The sequence below is a fragment of the Plutella xylostella genome, chromosome 9 (genome assembly GCF_932276165.1).
Source record: "Plutella xylostella chromosome 9, ilPluXylo3.1, whole genome shotgun sequence".
Lineage (NCBI taxonomy): Eukaryota > Metazoa > Arthropoda > Insecta > Lepidoptera > Plutellidae > Plutella > Plutella xylostella.
Genome location: NC_063989.1, coordinates 10,769,772 through 10,792,443, shown reverse-complemented (window position 1 = coordinate 10,792,443; position 22,672 = coordinate 10,769,772). Strand labels below are relative to the sequence as shown.

Sequence of the window (22,672 nt, the reverse complement as noted above, 5' to 3'; positions counted from 1 at the left end):
GTTCAAAGGTTTTGGAGAACTGAGGAGCCGCCCATGCATAAAATTAAGGATCCTTTGGACATAGAATGCGAGAATTTGTTTGCGTCGACTACGTCACGTGACAGTAACGGAAAATATATTGTGCGGCTTCCTATTATACCTAATCACGAGCGATTAGGAGATTCTCGGCAAACGGCTTTGAAACAATTTATGTCCATTGAACGGAGGATGTCTAGACAGCCTGAGTTTAGGGACAAATATGTTGAATTTATGGAAGAATATTTAAGACTTGGACATATGGTGATATCGGAGTTCGATTTTAACTCAGGTGACGAATATTATGTACTTGCTCACCACGGGGTGTTCAAGAGGTCGGGCGATGTTAATAAGATTCGCGTAGTGTTCAATGGGACAATACCTAGTAGCACAGGGGTGTGCTTAAATGATTGTTTATATACAGGAGAACGGTTACAAAATGACATAGCGGATATAATAACAAACTTTAGATTTCCACTTGTAGTGTTTACGTGTGATGTTAAGATGATGTTTCGGCAAACCTACATCTGTCCGGAGGACCGCAGATATCAGTTAATTTACTGGAGGTCATCGCCCTCGGAACCTCTGCGCGTTTACGAGTTGACAACTAATACGTACGGGTTGAAATCAAGTCCTTACATTGCCATTCGCTGTCTTCACCAGCTCGCTCATGACGGTGAGCAAGACAGCCCTCGTGCAGCTGAGCTTTTATTGAGAAACTCCTACGTCGATGATCTCAACGGGGGAGGGGATAGCTTAAACGAAGCTCTTTCTTTACGAGATGAGTTGATATCGCTCATGAAGTCTGCGGGTTATGAACTGCGGAAGTGGTCTTCCAACGTACCGGAGCTGCTTCAGGGACTTCCGGCAGATCACCTGGAGACTCCTCGGACGTTTGACGGTACAGACGGCTCGGTTTTTATAAAAATATTGGGTATTCAGTGGGACCCAATTTCGGACGGTTTTACATATAGGGTTAACTTACCCTCGGACTCAACGGTTACTCGAAGGAGTATTTTATCTATGACGGCTAAACTATACGATCCATTAGGGTGGATAAGCCCAGTGGTTTTTCGTTTTAAACTTTTACTACAATCGGTGATCGGTACAAGCGGAAATAAAGTAGATTGGGATTCGCCAGTCTCGGATGATTTGGTACGGATGTGGCAAGATTATATTTCGGACTTGTCCAATTTAGAACGTCTTTCCATTCCTAGGTGTTTGAGACCTGGTGCACAGGCTCGGTACTCCTTGCACGGTTTTTGTGACGGTTCGTCGTTAGGACATGCGGCGGCAGTGTACGTACGAGCGGAACTACCAGACGGCAGCGTTCTCGTGAGACTAATCATTGCTAAGTCAAGGTTAGCCCCACTGAAGACTCAGCAGACCATTCCCAAGATGGAGTTAAATGGCGCTGCGCTGCTTACTACCCTTCTCAATCATGAGGTCAGCAAGGTTGCAGACAACATTGTATTCGAGGAAGTGGTCGGATGGTGTGACAGTACTATAGTCCTAGCGTGGCTTCGTACTCCTGCGCATACATTACAAGTTTTTGAAGCAAATCGGGTTTCTCAAATTAATGCATCTACGGCTTCCATTCATTGGCGTCACGTGCCAAGTGAATTAAATTGTGCGGATGTTTCATCGCGCGGCGCTGCGGCGGCGGATCTGCTCAACCACGAGCTGTGGTGGGGCCCGCAGTGGCTGTGCCAACCATCGGATTGTTGGCCGGTGGATGGTCCTGCATTTCCGCCAGATATGTTACCTGGTCGGAAGACTAAAACTTGTGTAGTTAATATCGGAAATATACAATCGGACACGGACACGGACTTTCTTATTGATAAATTTAGTTCGTTTGAAAAATTAATCAAAGTTACGGCCCTGGTATTACGGTTTGCTCATTTATGCAAAAATAAAATTAAACAGTTTCCACAAAATATATCGGTTTCGGAGCGTAGAAACGCTATAATGCATTTAATTCGTATAGAACAATTAAAACATTTCAAGGATGAAATTTTATGCTTGACAAACAAAAAAACGATTCGGACTTCTATGAGAAGATTAAATTTATTTATGGATGATGACAATATTCTACGGGTCGGTGGTCGGATAGGAGCTGCGGAGCTACCTTATGATGCACGACATCCGATTTTATTGTCGGCTAAAAGTAAATTCACGGAGATGTTGGTAAATCATTACCACATCATCAATTGTCATGTCGGAGCGAATACACTTGCGGCTATATTATCTCGGACGTATTGGATAATGTCGGCGCGGCGAATCACCCGACACATTACATATAGGTGCGTGCAATGTTATAGATCTAAAGCACGACCTACGCAGCCGTACATGGCTGATCTGCCACCTGACCGGGTCAGGGGGGTGCGACCATTTCTCGGCGTCGGAACGGACTTTGCGGGTCCTTTTTATATAAAGACAAGTACATTACGGAACGCTAAGATAACAAAATGTTATTTGCGCATCTTTGTATGCTTATCGGTTAAGGCGGTCCACTTGGAGGTAGTTTCGGACCTTACGGTAGAAGCCTTTGTTGCAGCTTTTGCCCGTTTTTCAAATAGGAGAGGCTTGCCAACTCTTGTTAGATCAGACTGTGGAACAAATTATTCTGGAACGGATAAATACCTTAAGGAGCTATACATATTTCTACGAAACAATCGGTCGGATATTGAAAAAAGATTGGCGCGAGACAGTATAACTTGGTTATTTAATGCACCATCAAGTCCGAATCACGGTGGACTTTTTGAGGCTGCAGTTAAATCTGCCAAAACTCACGCTCGGCGCGTTCTCGGTGAGACCCGGCTCACTTTTGAAGAGCTTACTACGTTCTTCACCAAAGTAGAAGCGGTAATGAACTCGCGACCGTTGTGCCCTCTAAGTACGGATCCAACTGATCTTGAAGTTTTGACTCCTGGTCACTTTTTAATCGGACAACCTCTTGTGGCTCTTCCCGAGTACGACTATAGGGATACTAAAGAATCTCGTTTGTCTCGGTTTCAACACGTTCAGAAGATGTCGCAACATTTTTGGTCGAGATGGAAAACGGAATACCTCCATACTCTACAACAACGTTATAAATGGACGTCGGTGACGGAACCTCCTAAGTTAGACGACTTAGTTTTGATTAAAGAAGACAATTTAGCGCCTCTACATTGGAAACGCGGTCGGATCGTTAAATTGTTACCCGGTAAAGACGGTATTGTTAGAGTCGCGGAAGTAAAGACTCAGAATGGTGTCCTGTTGAGGCCCATTTCCAAGTTATGTCGGTTGCCTATTGAGGCTTAGGAACCAAGGCGGACCTTGGTTAGGGGGCGGGATGTTCGGGCACCTTTATTTTTTTGGTATGAGGATAGTTAAACTACCCTCACATGGCGGTTTGTGAGCTGCGTCCTACGAGAGGCGGCCATCATCAGTGTGGACTCGGGTGTCGTGCAGAACGTTTGTCGTCGGCTGCCAGCGGACCTTATAACCGCTCCCACTCATTTATTACGGACAATTGTGATTGGTGAACTTTTACATTTTAACAAGACTATTTGCATAGTGAGCTGTGTGTGTTTTTTATCAAGTAAATATAACGCCAGGCCTGGCAAGAAGAACTCTTCTCGGAAGACGGAGCGGCCATTGACCACGTGTACAGGTTGGTGAATTGTTCTTATCCCAATTTAATAAGGGTGCCCAATAACTATACGTGTGAGTTTAGGAAAGCTAGGACCAGTCCTTACTTAAAAATACAGTCCACTTATCTGCACCAACACATATCATTCATCAATTATTTCAAGCGTTATTTCATACATTTCATAGTTCAATGAAGTCAAATGCGCAGTCTCCGCGCAAAATTGAGGAACACATTTAGAAACTGTTACACGAGCGATTGCACAAAGCATCGCACAGTGGGCTCGTGAGGATTTTATTGGTTCTTCGTAAAGATAAATGGACATTCCTACGAGTTCACGTTAGGACAGCCGGCGGCCGTTGCGTCAGAGCTAGAGCACGGATATTTGGCATTGATGAGTCGATTTCACGGATACATTGCAACTGCGCGGCGGCGGCGTGAGCCTGCGCTCGCAGCGCAATCAGAATGTTGTTAAAGCGCATTGCTAAATATGCACCCGTCACGCTCTCGAAAATACGATATAATTTCACTTATTGCTTTTGATTCGATTAATTATGGCTCTGAAAGCACTCGATTAGGAAAATCAATCAGGGTAATGACGGATCGTTAGGAACGGAAATTTAATTGTGAATAATAAACGAAAGTAGCGGGGAAACGGATATTTTATGTATCACACGTTAAATCCATTTCATTCCGCAAACTACTTTTCCTAATGAGTTTGCTAAATTCGTTTAAGATGCGCCTAAATTCGCAAATCACGTCTCGAGGCTCGTCTAATTGAGCGCGCCATTGCGAGACCGCCTCGAGCTTGCTCAACAACCACAAAAGATCTTGGCCCTTATCAAATAACATTGTCACGTGCGCAAATAACAGCAATTAATATTGCTTAGAGACCGCTGATGAGTTCATTGTTTGCGAAGCGACGACCGAAACGCGTTGCACAACGGATGGCTCCCGAGGACAGCACTGTCCGCGTGCGGACACCACTACTGCCGCGTCGGACATCACATACATTTGACGAAACATTATGTACCTACACTTCGAAACATCATGTCTTAGCACTGGACAAGTAATTACGACCATTAACGCACACTGTTCAAATCTTGCAGTTTTAAGAAGCCATTATGATTGTGCAGCCATTATCATCATGCGCATTATAATTTCTAACATAATTCGTCCGATTTGGTAACATGACGTTCGCGATTTCAAAGGCGAAGCATGAATTTGTATGCTGTTACCAGTTTTGGTGATAAAATTTGGAATAACTTAGAGTAAAAGGGTGATTCTCAAATGACGCGATTTAGGTATGTCCAAGCCATAAAATACATGAAATTGATAGTTTTATACCAGGATGTATTTTTTTTTGAATAATGTATCTTGTTACCGTTTTTATACATTAGTAATGTAATGCATAAATTTATAAAGAAAGCGACAATGATTTTTTAAAACTCAATATCATAAGTTCTTTGGCGCGTCCTTCACTTGATTTTATTTTTAGGTCAAGAAAAACTCACTTTTTAAAGTAAAATAAGCTTATGATTTATATATTATCATTATAACAGATACTTATGGTAACTGTAAATTAGGTTTTTATTCACTCTTAGGTTTAGTTTTCAAAAATATAACGCATTCAATTTTGTCCGAGAAAAAAAACTAACTTCTTTGGCGTAACGATACCGTCTTCCTACTCCGCGTTTAAACGATCACCGGACATAATCACCATGCGTCCCTCACCCTTCAGTCCCCCACTATCTTCGACCAGGAGTAGAGGAGCGTAAGTTTACGGAGTATGACGAAAATTTTTTTTTTTTGCGCCATAACGGGTTTTGGTCAGGTAAGTGCCTAATTTCTTCGATTGTTACTTTCATGCTATTATTTGTTTTTGTTGCATACATATTTTTGTCCACGTATGTCTATTCAAACAGTATGCACGTGTCACTAAGAGGTTCCAATTGTACATCAGCTTTCTGTTAAAATAATTTTTAAGTGATGATTTCTAATTTAGTTGGCAATAATTTTTTTGGATTTCTTTGGCATTCTGCGCCAACGAAATTAGTTTTGATACAAAGAAATTAGTATTGAGTATGAAACACCATTAATAACGCTAACTTTATGCATTCAATGTCTATTATGGTTAATTCTCTCATCATCATCATCAGCCAATAATCATCCAATGGACATAGGCCTCTCCCAAGGAGCGCCACAACACTCAGTTCTCGGCCTTCCTCATCCAACTACTACCGGCTACCCGCCTAAGGTCGTCAGTCCAGCGGGCAGGAGGGCGTCCCACGCTGCGGTTTCATATTTTGACAGCTATGTTGGTAACCTTAGTCCTCTGACGGATAACCTAATTTCTGATACGATCCATCAGGTTTCTATGGAGAGCCATAGCACGCTGAGCGACTTTAAATCGGTGGACCAGTCCTACCGTCAGTTTCCACGTCTCAGCACTAAACGTCATCACTAGCTTCTAGCTAGCTAGTCTTCAGGCTCTGAGGAATGGACGAGGAGAATATGTGACGAAGTTTCCCGAATGCAGCCCAACCCAGTTGGATGCGCCTTGCAGCCTCCTTGTCCAAGTTGCTTCTGCCTAGCCGAATAGTCTGCCCGAGGTAGACATATTCATACACAACTTCGATTGTTGCCTCACCAACGACGACCGGCTCCGGTTTCATGTGAGCATTGTACATGACTTTCGTCTTGTCCAAGTTCATACCGAGCAGAATCTCTGCAGGAACTTAGCATCCAGCTAAGTTCCTGCAGAGATTCTGCCATACTAAAGATATCGTGCGAAGCGGAGGTGTGACATGTACTCGCCATTTATACATATGCCATGTCATTTCCAGTCCAACGTCTTAAAGACATCCAGTGAATTGGTGAACAGTTTCGGAGATATCACATCCCCCTGTCTCACTCCATGTTTCAGTTGGATAGGTCTTGTCTTGTGGTCCTGTACTTGGACAGTCATAGTAGCGGCATTGTACAGACACCTCAACACCTCGATATAGCGCCAGTCAATTTGGCATCTCTGCAAGGATTCCAAAACTGCTTAGGTCTCGATGTAGTCGAAGGCTTTTTCATAGTCCACAAAGGCTAGATACAGAGGCTGATTATACTCTTCGGTCTTCTGTATAATCTACCTTACTGTGTGGATGTGGTCTATTGTACTAAAGCCTTTTTGAAACCCAGCCTGCTCCGGGTGCTGAAACTCGTCCAACTTTTGGGCAAGACCATTCATGATAACCCTTGAGAACAGCTTGTATACATGGCTTAAAAGCGAGATCGGTCTATAGTTCTTCAGAAGGGTTTGGTCACCCTTCTGAAGAACTGTAGTTCTCTCTAGAAGCTGGTGTTGACAGCTCCAATTTGGTGCAGTGTAGGATGTAGGGTCGACTTCACCAGACATCTCCTCTCCAGCTTGAAGTTGATATTCAAAGTGCCTCGGAGAAGTCGGTGATCACTCCCAGTTTTAAACCTATTGATCACTGGGACATCTCTGAATATGTGCCGCTTGTCAGTCATAATGAATTCTTTTTCGTTTTTCGTCCTACCATCGGGGCTTGCCCATGTCCACTTCCTCTGGGGCCGACTCTCAAAGAAATAATTAATCAGAAAGAAAGCCCCTCCCTTTCCACGAAGTCTACAAGCATTTGCCCTCTCTGGTTTCTGATACCAAAGCCATGATGTCCTACCCTCGATTCGTCGCATTCTTGTACTCCCACTTTGGCGTTGAAGTCCCCCACCACAACGGTGTATTGGGTCCTAGCAGTACACGTGATGCCCTAGAGATATACTCGTATATTACTTCGACTTCTGTGTCAGAGTGTCCCGAGGTTGGTGCATATACCTGTACGACCTTCAAGGAATATATACCTCTCGGTTAGTTTAATTACTAGGTACGCTACCCGATTTGACACACTGCTGATCTCCACTACGTTGTTGACAAGGGTCTTGTTGACGAGGAATCCTACGCCACCTTGGGACAGTTGGTCGCCCTCCTGATGGTAGAACATGTGGCCGGACTCCAGGGTTATCGTGTCCTCGTCCTCTTTACACTTTTTCATACCGGTGACGCTGCTGCCCATCGCCGGCCTATGGGATTTGGTGTAGCTGTTTTTGGATGGTTATACTACCATCATCCGGTCGCCGGAGCCTCGTCTGTTATTTAGCAGAGTGCACCACGGGCAGGTGAGGTTGGCAATTGGTTCATTCGGATGTTTAGAACCCCTGCACCCTTACGTGATCAGGTAATTATGTTAAAAACAAATAAAGATATGCGTGATTTTTAGTTTTGTTGTGTATTATTTGCAATCTATTTATACGTTAAAACTAATTTCTTTAAAGTAATTTCTAATTTCTTTGTTCTTAAAACTAACTTCTTTGGGACCTTTTATAATTTCTTTGGTGTGTTTTCTAATTTCATTGGTGCCAATCTAATTTCATTGGCCCAAAATTGTTTAAAATCGCTGTAACTTTGAATCGGCTCGATAGATTTCAGGGCCAATAAGAGATAACTAAAGAGGTCTAAAGCCTCTACAATATGTGGGGTATAATATTCAAACAACATGAAAAAAAAAATGCGCCAGAGAAATTATGCTTTTGGAGCCGTTTTTGGAGAATCACACAAAAGCGCTTTTTGAGCAGGACAAGGCTGTCGAATTTGATGTCACAATCTCACCCACGCCGAGATAAATAATCGTCTGTCGCGATTTGCGTAACTTACATTGTAACTTTGACAATATTTTGTTCCATCCATTGTGAAAAATTCAAGGGCAACACTTGCAGAGAATTTGTGACACAATAATAGTTATTATATCGGATGAGCCGCTTGTCCCGTCTCTACCCGACGGTCACAAATCTAACAAAATGATGCAACTTAAAAATAACATACAAAGATGCTACGTTCGGTGTATTGCCTCTTATAAAATGTTGTCGACTGAATAAATGGTTATTTAAACACTTATGTTCCGCATTTCTACAGCGCTTCATTTACGCATGCACCAACATGCGGCCCCCGCACTGACCATCCACATCCACCACAGGGGAGAATATCCGCCATCTCTTAAGCAAATTACTCAGCTCACCATTAAACCATAATTATCAACGGTTGAATTAGTCACAGCCTTGAAACTCTCGAAAGGTTACGCATTCAATTTCTTTCGGTAAAATTTCCGTGATTGTTTTAATTGTTAGCGTAAACCTTGCATCTGTCTGTCGCTGGTGAGGTGTAGCGTCGTAATTTAACTTGGCAGATTACGGTTAAAAGCGTGGTGTTGTATTGGAACCGAGTGGTGCAGACTTCCCAGCAGCAGCGAAGCATTAAGCACGCGAGGAGCGCGGGTGCCGCGGCGGCGGGTATCGGGGTCAATGTTCGCGAAATGGACTAGAATAAAATAAGAAAGGCTAGCACTCCTTCGGCAGGTGACTTACCCAGTTTTCGAGCTATTAAAAATTCAAAGAATCATCATACAACTTTCACTAACGACGGACGGGTCTCGCGGCTCTCTCAGGTGACCAAGCTCCTCGCGAGGTAGAAATTCAAAAAATGTCTTGACCTACACTCGAGACTTTCGGCTTTATTTATCGGCGTTCGATTGCCATTCATTCGGATGTTAAATGTTATAAAATTACACCGATAGAGACGGCATGAACTATGAAAGTGAAAAGCTTTAGGGTGCTCTGGGCTAACTTGGACGATGATTTTCATTGATATTTACAAGTGGCTACAGAGGCATAGTCACTCGACAAACGAATGAGAGCACGAGAGGCGAATAGCAAAGAAATCAGTGAGCAATTCAGAGAGCAGATGAAATATTAATGCGAAAAAATAATTATAATGCTTAGAAAGTCTAGCGGTGGTCAGCGGCGCGGCGTCGCACGAGCGTGCGCGGCGAGAAAGCCCGGAGTTGCGCGCGCGCACCGCCGCCGACCAACCAGCGAGCAGCAGCGGCGGCAGACAGATGATACATTCAATTTAATTTATATTGGCTCTATTGTGGAATAAAATAAATAACTGGACGCGGTCTGGCTGATGACGAAAGTGAGTGTGGGTGAGTGAGAGTCGCAAAAAATACCGACCTAGCGGAGTAGCCAATAGTAGATATGTCCGGTGCAACTCCTTTTTTTGACATGAGGAGTTAAACGCAAAGAAGACACTACTTTGCTTACAAATGCGTCTTAAAATTAATGCAAAGGTGGTAATGAGTCATGTACAGAATGTTGGCGAAAAGTAAAAGTTATGAATGAGTATACGGTGAAAATCATCGGACATTCCCACAGAAACCTGTGCGATGCGACCCACTGCCGAGCCGACCGCCTCACCAGACGATTTCACTTTTAAAATTTCTACCGACGAATCCTACTTACTCCATCCGCATTTACTATACCCTCGGCCTATATCAATTTTACACTTTCTGAATAAAACTTGTGGAGGGCAAAATTCTAACCTCTTTTCGCAAATAATACACTCATCAGCTGACTGAGGTTAGTGTCACGCTGATTATGTAAAAGGTCCTGCTGATGAATGAATGACATAATGTGCTCTTCTCAAAATGATGTCGTAAATATTGTGAAATACTAAACACTTCAGGGGTGAATTTTAGACAAATATTTACTATTATTGATAAGGAAAACGTAAATAAATTTCTAACCTGGCAGGTCTTTCCGAATATCCGCAATGGGGAGGGTCCAGGAGGTTTAAGTTTCACAAATACAGTTTGCCTCCGAACTTGAACTTTATGTCCGAAATGACACAATAACTTATCTTGAACACGAGCACAGATCCTACTCGGACTTAAACACGCCATAGCTACAACTGCAACGATACGCTTGAGGACATCAACTACATAACACACAAGAGTTTGCCTTTTCCTCCCCACTCACAGCTGATTGTCAAACTCCATATTTAATTTTCAGTGCTGCCAACATTGCCAGTGTTGACACACACCGGAAATATAAAAATATCTACATGAACGTAGCCATTAGCAATAAAAGAATCGAATGATTTATAAAATAATCATGAATAATATTTTTTCTAATGGCAACTCCAACTCTAGTCTGTCAGTCTGTGGCTAACTTCACTCAGTCAAATGTCAAATTTGTCAACAACATAGATAACCTCTAATTTGAGCAGATTTAGAACTGATTTTGTCATAATTTGTATTTTATTATTATTAAAATGATCCCCCGTGTTAACATTCTCTTCAATATTCTAAGAAATATAGAGCGTAGCGTTTTTCAAATTTTCGGACAGCCGCCGAGGGGTAAGTGATGGGTTGAATTGGGAATTTTAAGTTGTGGTTTAAAACCTTAATTTTGCTGATTTAATCAATCCTGCTATTCGTTTAGTAGGTCCTTTTATAAGGAAATGTCTTCTAGAGTAGTAAACTGTCTGTAAAAAGATAATGTTTACTTTTAGAATCTCTACATTCATAACCTAACATTGAACTCAATATTACTTATAAGATATCTTTGTTATTTCAGAGTTGGCATTAGCATACGTACATGAAAACCCAACCCCAGCTCCAGGCAAGAAATTTTCATTAGCAGATTTAATTGGAGATGGCATTCTTTATGCCATGCCTAAAAGTAGGAGGACTGTGGAAAAACGTATGAAAAGAAAATTTGGACACCCAGACTACCATTACAAATTACTGCTCCCCAAGACTAACATACTAGTGTGCACTGAATGTGGACACAACTATGAAAGGGCACACCTTTGTGGTAAACAATTTGATACTTATTTTATCATATCAATCTCAAACATAATTTAGATTGGATGAAACCTTTGGATTACTTTTGGATGCTAAAGAGCAAATACTATGCCCTCCTCCCATTTTTTTTTACCTATTTTGCCCCACTGCTGATGTAAAAAATTATATTCTAAAAAAATATACATTATACATTAAAACAATTGTAAATTTCAGCAAACTGCTACAACAAAGTGGAGAAGGAGACCAAGGAGATCCAGGCACAGATCCGGGAGAAGCTCGGCACCGGCCCCGTGGAGAAGGACGTTGTGGTGCTCTACGAGGGAGAAACTACCCCCGATCAGGTAATCATCATTACTACCCTTATCAGACAATAATTTCTACAGCTAGACAAATGCAAAGAATGCCCCAACACTCTGTCTTCTTTGAGTTCTGCCTTAGTTCCTCATAATCAGCATCTGATATTTGTCCACTGCTGGACATAATGGGCCAAAGGGTTAATTTCTTTGTAGAGGAAGCTGGTGTGACAAAAATGTACTAACCATAAATAAATATGAAATCATTCAATTCAAAAGGAAGGAAGTTAATGGAAAGAAATTGTGTGGACTCTTCACCACTGATACATAGTATACATGCATACATACTCTCACACCTACATCTCAGTGTGGTAGCCAGAAACTATGAACCCCCACATGCCATAATCCTGACTTTCTGACATACTTATTTAGCTTCCTCTGCATTCACATGATCAACTGCTGGACATAGATCTCTCTCGAGTAGTAATTCCATTAAGAATATCTTACAAGATTTAATATGGCATTACTAAAATTAAAGAATATAGATGACAACAGTGCTCTGCACAAGCTTCTGAGGAGTGCATTAATACTGTCCCCTGCCTTCCTTCTGCAATCATTACTGTCTGATATTGTACTAGATCTTCATTTAGTAAATCTTATTTATTTATTTATTTACTTACATTGTAACATAACAGGTACACAAAACCCAAATCGTTACAACGTTACATACAATAATAATTTAACATATAGCACTCACAATTTAAATCATTACCCATTAACAACCTTTTTGCTTAAATTACAGCCAAAAGAGTTTTGGAATGGAAAAAGGATTATAGAGATGAAGAAGGAACGCCCAAAGTGGTTCAGCAAAAACCTCTTGCAGAAGACCACCCAGCAACCATCCAACTCCACTGACGTGAAGCCCAAGGATTTAGCCTAAGAACTGTTTCATGGTCCAACTAATTCTGAAGACAGAAACTATTATTGGTTGTTAAGCAATTTAAATTAAATCACCTATGTCATCCACTTCATACTTATGGTGGTATATTATGTGTGTACAGCTATGTCAGTGTTATAGAATTAGCAATATAAGATTTATTAGTCCTGCATTTAATAAGTCTCTGCTTTCAGAATAAGTCATTGTAGTTAAAATAATAAAAGTTCATAGTTATTGTTCAGTGGAATCATATTTTATTTTCTATCTTAAAATTTACCCAAAGGCCCCTGTAGATTGCATAATTATAAATTTCCTTAATTATAAATTTACTATCTTACACTATAGCTAACTTTTAATCAGAAATAATCCGCTATTTAATACTGGTTTTAAAAGGTATATATATCTATTGTAATTAATATTTTTTTTGTAAAACAATATAGTTTAATTTAATTACTGGCAAAAAATATACATGAGGTACAAGCACAATAAATTATAACAAACAAAGATCTAGATCATATTATCAATCGAATTGGGAATGTTATCAAAGGTGTCAATGATAGAATCAGGTTCTATTTCTCCTGTAAAATGTTGCTCCACATGTGACTGAAAGTCTGTAAACTTTGTTTCTTCTGGGAATGTTTCACCACACATTGGACATATCATATTAGTGTATTCATCCCTTTTTTCATTAGCTTCCTGGTCTGTTTTGTATGCTAAAGTGTTCCCTTCGCAAACATTTTCATTAAATGTTGTAGAATCTGCGGGAGTGCCAAAGTTGGCTAAGCTATCGCTAGTCTCTATTTCCTTGTGTTCTGATGCTACCGTTTTTCCGTTTCTGTTTATGCAAGTGGCACATTTGTACCCATCTGTAAATAACAAAAATTTATGGTTAATTCAGAGAAAAGAATAATCTAAAGGTCCATATACCTACAGTTGATTGACACTTTCATAATTAATATTATGATTAAAAGATAGATGTGTTTTTCTGTAAATGAAAAGAAAAAATTGTCACCTTGTAAAATATTTTCTAATCTGGATATGACTAACTTTAAATCTTTCTCCTGCTGTGCTAATTCTTTTTTCATATTGTGCAATTTCTCTGTCTGGCTCAAAATCTCTTTTAGAGAATCTGTTGCCGGTTCCTCCATGTACGCAAAACCTATTGAGTCAAGATTCAGCACATCTTCATCCTGAAGTTGAGTCATCTGCTCATATTGTTCTACCAGTTGAGACTTCTCTTGAATATAACTATTTATTAGCTTGAGTGAGATCTCTTCTAAGCTAGTTTCTGCAAACTTCTCCTGGTTGGCTGCGCTGGTCTTCGGTGTGCTCTGTATGTATGTATTTGTGCGGAGTAGAGGTTGTTTTCCATACTCCAGTTTGGTGGGTGCGGGTTTATCAGTTTTGTTAATGCTCGACACTTTGTTCCACAAATTTTTGTTCTCACAGGAGACCATGAACACGTGGTGCATGAGCTGCGACTTCTGTTTCTTCAGTTCTGCTATCTTTTGATGCAAAGATAACTTCTCATCTTCTTGCAGTGGAATGTATGGGGAGTTGTCACTATTTTTATTGATATCCATCTTTAAACGCATATTATCAGCCTCTAAGGCGTTTATTCTTCTCTGTAGCAATAGACATCTGTCCCGCATGGCGTGGAGAGCCAATTCATGTACACTAACGTTGTTTTCAGGCTTCAGTGTGTTCTGAAACGCTGAATCATTGTTGAAACTTACGATTGAAGATGACTCCATTTTAGTAAATCTACTTCTTTATTTTTTTACTCATATCAATAAATTAACTATATATACACATGTTTATGATCAATATATCCTTCTTTCTATGTTTATCTTCTAGTATTCAGTTTTTATTGTTTATTTTTGGTGTAGGAAGAACAAGATCAACAAAAAAAACACAAGAATAAGAATAATATGTAGGGTTCGAACGATACTTTCGATACCGAGTAAGTATCGATACTTTCGTTCGCGATACCCGATACTGAGTACTCGATACTTTTGGGCCGATACTTTTTCGGTATCGATACCCTCGTCTCGATACAAAAATCGCTGGTATCGAGTACTTTGTCGTCACATTATAATATGATAGGCCTTCATAAAAGATCTTAAAACAAAATCAATCCGATAAAACCTCAGTCTTGCATTTTTTTTTGTGTTTATTTGCTATTATCACCAAAACTTTTTTTTTAAATTCAATGGAAAAGAAGATTTTTATGCTGGTGAAGGTACAAAATTTAACTATTTCGCAAGTACTCGATACTGAGTAGTATCGATACTTTTGGACCGATACTTTTTCGGTATCGATACTCTCGTCTCGATACCACATGAGTACTCGGTATCGATACCGGACGCCGATACTTCGAACCCTAATAATATGACAGTGACAGCTGCGTCGTCGACATCACAGATTAGAGAAGCCTTACTTAAAGTGCCGACACATTAGCGGATACGGCTTACGGACGCGGCTGTCAGCCTGATCGTCGCCGGACGTCCGAGGGGCACGCACGGCGTCTGGCACGAACTGTCCCAAATACCGTGCATACTATCAGTCATGGTGGTGAAAAGTCAGGTAACTAATAAAATTTGAATGGGTTTTCAAAATTTATAAAACTAAAGCGTAAGCGGTTCAGAACGACCCCCTTTACTACAATCCTCTGGCTTACTATTTATCCTTTTTAACAACCTGTATGTTAAATGTAATTAAATGGGACTTTATTTATAAGATTACCTAGTGTATGATTAAAAAACAAAGCACTCTATTTTAATGTCATTCATATCTATATTTCCTAGCATTGTTAATGAAAAACAAAGTTCCTCTGGCTATAAGCACCCTCGCTACGCTCAGGCGCCATACCAAACAACACTTTGGACGCGGTTTTCACCCCTTGGGTAACAATGTCCTATTTCAATATGGCTCGTTTTGACAACTACATAATATAGGTATTTTTAAAAATAAAGATTTTTTATTCCATAGAACTCACTGGACTGATGCATGGTGCGTGAAATGATCGGTCGGGATGTCGGTGTTGTTCAAGTTCGACCAGGAAGCTAATGCGTACCGGTTGGGTCACCGGGACGGGACAGAGGTCTCAAACCGGGACGTACGGTAAGCCTACTCGAGCTACTTGGCAAGAGTAGAAAATAAAAATTACAGTCTGGGTAAAAAGAGTATAATTTTAATCTCAGAATACGTTATTTTTGTCCACAGAACAGAAATGTAACAGTTGCTTTACTTCGTTCGTTCGGTTCGTTCGTTTTGTTCGATGTTCGTTCATTCACTTTTTTTTTGTTTGTTTGAGTTTTCTTGTGTGCGAGTGAGTGTCGTCGGAATTTGTAGATCTCAATAAAAACAAGAAATAAACAAGTTTTGTGTTGATAGTTTACCGTAAACGATATCAATATAGTTTTTAATACCTTTACTTTTAGTGGTTTAACTCTAAGTATAAACTAAGCAGTGGTTTATCTATGTTTTAGTGTTTAAATTAAGTGACAATTGAAAAATTCAAGTGACTCCTTGAAATAATTAATAAGCAACAAGTCGAGTGTAGTTTTATGTAAATAGTGAATCATTACAAACCCACAAGGATTACCATTGCATGAGGATTTCCATTCGTTACTGAGTAAGTGTATATAAATTTATTAATTCACATAATTGTTAACACCAATAATATTTATTGGACCTTTCTTCAATGCTAGTGCATTGGGGCATTCTCTAGCTTTAACTCTTTGGACTTTGTATCATACTTAATTCGTGCGTGGTAAGATTGAATTTTGTATAACAAGTACTGAATATACTTTTCTTTCCAAGCATACCTTTATAGTTATTATGAAGTATCTTGAAAGATGCTTATACAGTGCCACAAACTTATCTGTTCCGGTGACAGCTCACGTAAATGTGTAATATTTCTTCATTCTAAAAGATTTTAGGTTTGCCAGTAGTGGTAATTCGCTCTTGTGGGTTCAATAAACCCATCTAATCTATATCAATATATAATTCATTAGTAAATAATGAGATATGGATCAATTTAGTTCGCTCTCACCGGAACAGATAAGTTTGTGGCACTGGCACTGTACCTGTAAGTGACCAATAAACCTTGTTCAAGTCTGGGGCATCCTGGGCTGTCAGCAACTGACAAGACAAATTCACAAAAGGTTCATTCACACAACAACCGTAATATCTTGTTAAAATTATGTATGAAGTAAAATATTTTAGTGAAATAATGGTAGTGGTTCTGAAGACACATCTAATTTTTACCAACATCAAATCAGTAAATTTAAATGCTGGTAAATTTATGCAGCTAATCATAAAGTGGAATTTCAAATAAGAATTTTATGTTTGACAGACCGCGCCACGCACCTTAAATTTAAATTATGTGCCTTCAGAAATGGATACAGTGTACATCATAAAGTACATAGATTTATTCTGTACAGAACACAGTATATAAAATAAGCTCAAGACTGTAATCCCTGTGCGACTGTGCATCTAGTACAGGTCAGGTTTGATAGTTTGTTGAAAACTATAATTAAGTTTATGTATTTTCACATCCAAAGTGGTGTCTCTAGCTGAAACAATCATTTTTTTTTACAGATAATGTATGAAAATGACAGAAGAAAACAAACTTTTTAAGGTTTCATAAATTGCAAAACTCAGATTTTTCTGAATCTACCACCATAAAAGCAGTGAGATAACTAACAAACACTTATGTAAAGAAACAACATCAGTTTCGACATGTGGGGCACACATCTTTGCCAAATTTTAGTCACCAGTATGCTTTGTTCAACAGTTTTTAGAAACACATGTTCTATGTTGGTATTTCCGGTGTAAAAATAAGACTTGCACACATACATTTAATTTTTATATTAAACACACTTTATAGGCCTTTTATAAAAATAACACATGTTTCTAAATTCTAGCTTTAACTTTATTTCTAAAACTACTCTATTGTCTGCTCTACAATATAGGTAAATACCTTATTGAGATAAATAAATTATTGTTTTGTCAACTTTTTATAAGTTAAGTGCAAGATTATGTTTAGTTACAAATATATTATGATGATGATTATTGTTAAGAAAATGAGCAGCAATACTTTCCTTCACTTTGAAAGATTTAACGCTCCAGATACCTACAGTACAGATCTAGTATGTGGCTCAGTTTAACCAACAATTGATGGATTGGAGCTTGTGATAGGAACATTTAATTGAGATAATCTATGCACAAGGATTTGGATTCCCATAGTTATAATACCGAAAACCGTTGACTTTGTTGGAGTTTCGCCATGTCGTGGTTAGGGAAGCCCTGACTGCCCAGATGTTCAGCCTCAAACCACTGGTTTACGCAATAATATAGTTTTGAATACTGCATCAGTATGAAACGTTGTCCGATTCGCACGGCATCATCATTTTCGTATTGATCGATGCGCGAGTTGCAACTTTGCGTCTTGCGACACTACGTCGCATCATTCTCTCGTCTAAGCGTAAATTAATGATTCTATTATCCGTCAACTAGCTTTATCCTCTCTTACCCTAGTCAGCCGTAGCTTATCTGATCCGATCGGCCAATTCGTAATGAATGAAATGTTTGAGATCTCATAGATTTTTAGTGAATGATCATTCAATAAGCCATAATAGGCGGGGAATCACCCGATTTTAAACAATATATATTGATAACAACTGAAACATGACTGTCCTACACTCGACGGATACATGTTGATAAAAACAATAAGTTTTATTGATAAAATATATTATTACAGTATAGTAAATGCTTGACGGCACTTCAAGTGACTGCTTACATGGAAACAGCATTAATCTTTGTTCTAATAGGTATGTCTGTGTTGTAATTGCTATGATAACCTACCTGTGAATGCTGACGTCGGTTCTAGGTCAGGCAATTGCATTTTTAATGCAGTTCAATTGCACTTTCAAAGTGTATTTTATACTCTACAAGTCTCTACACTCTACATAATTATGTTTTTCGTTATATTGCAGGACTTTAGCGTATATTAACTTAGTAAGTATTGTCCCTTAGTGTGATCTGACCAACCATTTAAATGCGTTACTATGGTTGCTATCGTTTGTGGACGCCTTCCTGTTTCTTGTTCGTTTGCCTGGGCGCCTTTGTCCATCTCATCATCTAAATAGTTGCCATTTCCACCCGGGTGGGTTCATCTGAACCTCCTGGAGGGTTACTCCAGAAGGAAAACGAACCAACGAGAGCTGACGTGCAAACCGTACGTTCAATACAATGACAAAGAGAAGTGGCTAGCAGCAGCGCTCCGAAACTTAGTTTTTCGTCATATAATACATAGACTGATCCCCCTGCCTCCTATGCCTAGGAAGGTAGTTGCACGATAGTGATGAAGTAGGCAAGAATCTCGGCCACTCAGTTCATAACATAGCTCGTACCGAGAATAGAGTCGAGTACTCGCATTATGAGTGCATCGGCATTATACGACTTGAAGTGGAATGTCGTTCATTGCAAGAAATAGCATTCGAATCACTTGTTAATTCTATTTATATGTTGCCATTTAGCGCTCTGTGTGGTGAACAACTGGTGAAAAGCTTATGTTATGTTCCAATACGATCTCTATTTAGTACAACCCAGTGCGTGAATTAGGTTAAATCGGTAATCATTGACGTTGGATGTAAAATATCTTTAGACACAGCCACAAAACTTTCAAACGTGATTTACCAGTTATTTGTGATGGTACTCGTATATATTCACTCAATGCTATTTGACCTAACATAGGTTCGCTATAGACAAACGACTAGTATTTTGATGGTATGAAGTAATTTTATATGAATAAGTATGGCATGGCATGCGTGTATTGTATGTATATGTATGGACCTACAAATAAAACAAAACATTAGTATCGTGCTAGTGCAGAAAAATCTGGTCGACATAGTTTTTAAATTCAATCAATTGAGCGTAAAGTGTGAAACTCGTCGGCCCCTCTCAGCTCGCCCCATTTATGACGCATTAATACGTTTTGTGATTTGTGTCATAATTCACTGGCCACAGACACTGGAGCAGAGATCCCTGATGCGGGCACCGAACTTAGTACATTAAATTGAATGAGCCATATCAATTCACGATGGACGGTGGATGGGTGTCGTCAAGAGCGGTCATTAATAATTTGAGGGTTTTGTTTTTTGTACTTTTCTGTACAAAACTGTTTATCTGGCACAAACTTCACAACACAACACAGCGAAAAGCGGTTGACACGCTTGCGAGTCACCTCTGACTACCCCTTCGGGGATTAAAGTCGTGACCATCATGTATGTACATATATATATATATGTAGTAGTTTTCATTTAAAACATACAGTGAAATTCTTGCATTTCATTATAATATTAATAAATAATAAATAAATAAATATGTTGGGACATCTCACACACGGCCATCCGACCCCAAGCTAGGCAGAACCTGTGTTATGGGTGTCGGACAGCTGATATATCTACACAAATACATAGATAGATAAATACTAAATACATATAAATATCAACATCCAAGACCCGAGTACAAATATCTGTCTTTAAACAAATATCTGCCCCAGCCGAAAATCGTACCCGGGACCTTCGGCATAGCAGTCAGGGCCACTAACCACACTACGCCATTCGACCGTCATAAAATAATCTATATAACATTAAATTAAATAAGTATTAAATGACGTGCAAATGCAAACGTATGTAACCTCATTTTGACTGCGGATGTTTGCACATTTTTGACTATAATAAGAAAGTGTAAAGTGATCCTAACTAATAAGGCAATATAATACTTACCTTAATTACTCGACCAATAGAAGATAAATTGGTCAATAAATGAGTAGTTACAAAACATTAGTAGTTTTAATGGCCAAAGTAATTCTCATGGACTGTCTCATTAGGATTCCAAGCAGTTTGAATGGATTTTAAGGTATTTACTTATTTGTTTTGTCATTATAAATATTAATTTATATTTTATGAGAGATTTGAAATCAGCACAATGCAGAGTAATTGAATACACTACATATTTTTTCTTGTTTGATTATTCTATATTTAGGAGCAATGCGACCGTCTTTTGCATGTGCTAACCTTTATACAAGCAAAAATAGCTGTGAACTGCAGTTTCTCTTTTTAACACCTCCCACTCTCATATCAGTTTGAATCTAGTGCATACTATGTGTTTGTCTGTGTCCACTGATTGACGTACCTAGTACCTACAGACCACATGGAGGATTTATTGTTACTATGCTATGTAGCTTAATCGAAAATTAAATTAAATTGAAATAAATGTGAAACTTTTCGAAACAAATAATTAGGTTTGTCATCGGGGTTTTTTTTAACTTAAATTATAACCTATCATTGCATACTTACCTTCATTACCTATAATATTTTTCTTTATTTTATTGGCATTTGTAAGAAAAAAATGTTGTCATAAATACACTCACGAGTCACGAGCAATGAAAAAGTTCCAGTGACATAATTATGAAACGCGATTGGCAGGTGGAACTTTTTCATTGTTCGCGAGTGTATTTTTCCTTGCAATTTTACGGTGTGGTTTCTATAGTTACCACTCCTGGTATACTACCATTACTACCGCAAGTCGGCTACATAACGGGAGCCGTCGCGTCACCAATGACCTTGATTTCACGCCACCGCGATCGCGATCCTTTCTTTATGGTTTCCATTCGGATCAAATACGCTCTGATAATGCTTGTGACGAAATGGTACCGGCAATGTTTGTATGAGAGTTCAAAAATCTGTATGGATTGTAGTAGCTCAGCTACAAGAATCTTCATCATCAACCCGTAATCATCCACTGCTGGACATACGCCTCTCCCAGCTGCACCATAAATAGTTTGCCTCAGCTTTCTTTATCCAGACCAAACTACCAAGATGTTTGGAAGCCACAGACAAAAATAACAAATCAATTTTTAATTTTATCCAGAACCGGGCAAAATTATATATAAACAAAACAATGGCTTACCACCTTTACCTCTTTCCAGATTCCACACACCCATTATTGTGCCGCTACAAACGACATAGTTATGGAGCCGTGTTAGCACGGAGCCGGCGAGATGTGGTGTTACGTCGGTCTACTGGGCCTGCTGGCCACCGCCCATGCCCTGCTGCTGCTGGAAGGACCCAATGTCTGCACGAGACAGATACCGTAAGTTGACGGCGTACCTAAATGCGACAGTCTTTATATTTGTCTGTTCATGGCTCTCTATATTTTTTTAGTTCCTAACTATGAGCCCGGTGAGCGGTGGTATCAGTCGGGTAAGCGCCCGCTTCTCACGACAGAGATGCGGGTTCGAATCCCGGCGCTGACATGTACCAATGAGTTCTTTTAACTTAAGTACAATGTATACCATCGCTCTTACGGTGAAAGAAAACATCGTGAGGAAACCTGCATATCTAGATCTAGCACATCTAGACATGTGAACCCACCAACCCGCAGTGGACCAGCGTGGTGGGGAAATGGTCCAAGCTCAGGAAGGCAGTTTAGACCTTGGGGATATGCACAACGGTTCCATTCGAGAGAGCCAGTTGCAGGTACTTACACCCCCACAGAGAATAGAATAGAATAGAGCCCGGTGACAAATAGACGGACAGACGGACGATTTTAGTAATACAATAGAATAACAAGTACAGTACTCGTTATTCTATGGTAATAGCTTCCTTTGAACCCTTCTGATACGGAACCCTAAAATGATTCCCAGACGCATCACAAGGGACCACTTCCGCTCCACATAAACTTTTGTTTAAACATTATCACTTAAGGGGATCCCTAAAGCTAAAATGCTAAAGTCGGCTTGATATACTTGATTAGATTGGAAAAACGGTGGCTTCTATCACATTGATAAAAATATATTTTGTAGCAGAGGGTATACTGAACATGTTAGTTGCTTATAAATTGGTGCAGGATTATAATAAGTATGTTAAAAAAAATTGCAAACACACCATGTCTTTTGCCATTTTTTGACTTATTATGAAAAAACCCTCGAAATCAGAGGGCCCATTTTCATGGAATCTTATATGTATGTGTAGGTAATTAAATTCTTAACAAAGTTACCTTAAAGAGTTGG

The 22,672-nt window shown here is 39.5% G+C and overlaps 4 protein-coding genes across 4 annotated transcripts in view; 2 read left to right on the top strand and 2 right to left on the bottom strand.

The window, feature by feature from the left end:
• The window catches only part of LOC105391780 (all trans-polyprenyl-diphosphate synthase PDSS1), a 55,446-nt gene extending 44,900 nt beyond the window's left edge, over positions 1-10,546 (bottom strand). The window contains exon 1 of the mRNA XM_038122028.2: positions 10,297-10,546. Coding sequence (XP_037977956.1) covers positions 10,297-10,452 — 156 coding nt within the window. The 5' untranslated portion in view covers positions 10,453-10,546. The remainder of the gene's footprint in view (positions 1-10,296) is intronic.
• Positions 10,547-10,726: 180 nt separating this feature from the next.
• Positions 10,727-12,835, top strand: LOC105391772 (39S ribosomal protein L32, mitochondrial). Its single transcript, XM_011563317.3, has 4 exons — positions 10,727-10,908; positions 11,129-11,368; positions 11,572-11,699; positions 12,454-12,835. The coding sequence occupies exons 1-4, from the start codon at positions 10,824-10,826 to the stop codon at positions 12,589-12,591; spliced, it is 591 nt and encodes a 196-aa protein (XP_011561619.3). The 5' UTR covers positions 10,727-10,823; the 3' UTR covers positions 12,592-12,835.
• A 181-nt stretch (positions 12,836-13,016) lies between these two features.
• LOC105391773 (protein spindle-F) lies at positions 13,017-14,511 on the bottom strand. The gene is made up of 2 exons (XM_011563318.3): positions 13,601-14,511; positions 13,017-13,454 (listed from the first exon to the last, which is right to left on the bottom strand). The coding sequence occupies exons 1-2, from the start codon at positions 14,340-14,342 to the stop codon at positions 13,096-13,098; spliced, it is 1,101 nt and encodes a 366-aa protein (XP_011561620.3). The 5' UTR covers positions 14,343-14,511; the 3' UTR covers positions 13,017-13,095.
• A 1,374-nt stretch (positions 14,512-15,885) lies between these two features.
• Positions 15,886-22,672, top strand: part of LOC105391781 (protein draper) — a 54,493-nt gene continuing 47,706 nt past the window's right edge. The window contains exons 1-2 of the mRNA XM_048623047.1: positions 15,886-16,225; positions 21,590-21,753. Of these exons, the coding sequence (XP_048479004.1) occupies positions 21,662-21,753 (92 nt within the window). The 5' untranslated portion in view covers positions 15,886-16,225; positions 21,590-21,661. The remainder of the gene's footprint in view (positions 16,226-21,589; positions 21,754-22,672) is intronic.

Bases quoted from the DNA above. Each gene is read 5' to 3' on its own strand.
- LOC105391773 (XM_011563318.3), bottom strand. From the start codon at position 14,342: ATGGAGTCATCTTCAATCGTAAGTTTCAACAATGATTCAGCGTTTCAG. The intron at 13,455-13,600 runs GTGACAATTTTT...TGTTATTTACAG, and splicing joins ATTAGAAAATATTTTACAAG to ATGGGTACAAATGTGCCACT.
- LOC105391772 (XM_011563317.3), top strand. From the start codon at position 10,824: ATGATCCCCCGTGTTAACATTCTCTTCAATATTCTAAGAAATATAGAG. The intron at 11,369-11,571 runs GTAAACAATTTG...TGTAAATTTCAG, and splicing joins TGAAAGGGCACACCTTTGTG to CAAACTGCTACAACAAAGTG. The intron at 11,700-12,453 runs GTAATCATCATT...CTTAAATTACAG, and splicing joins GAGAAACTACCCCCGATCAG to CCAAAAGAGTTTTGGAATGG.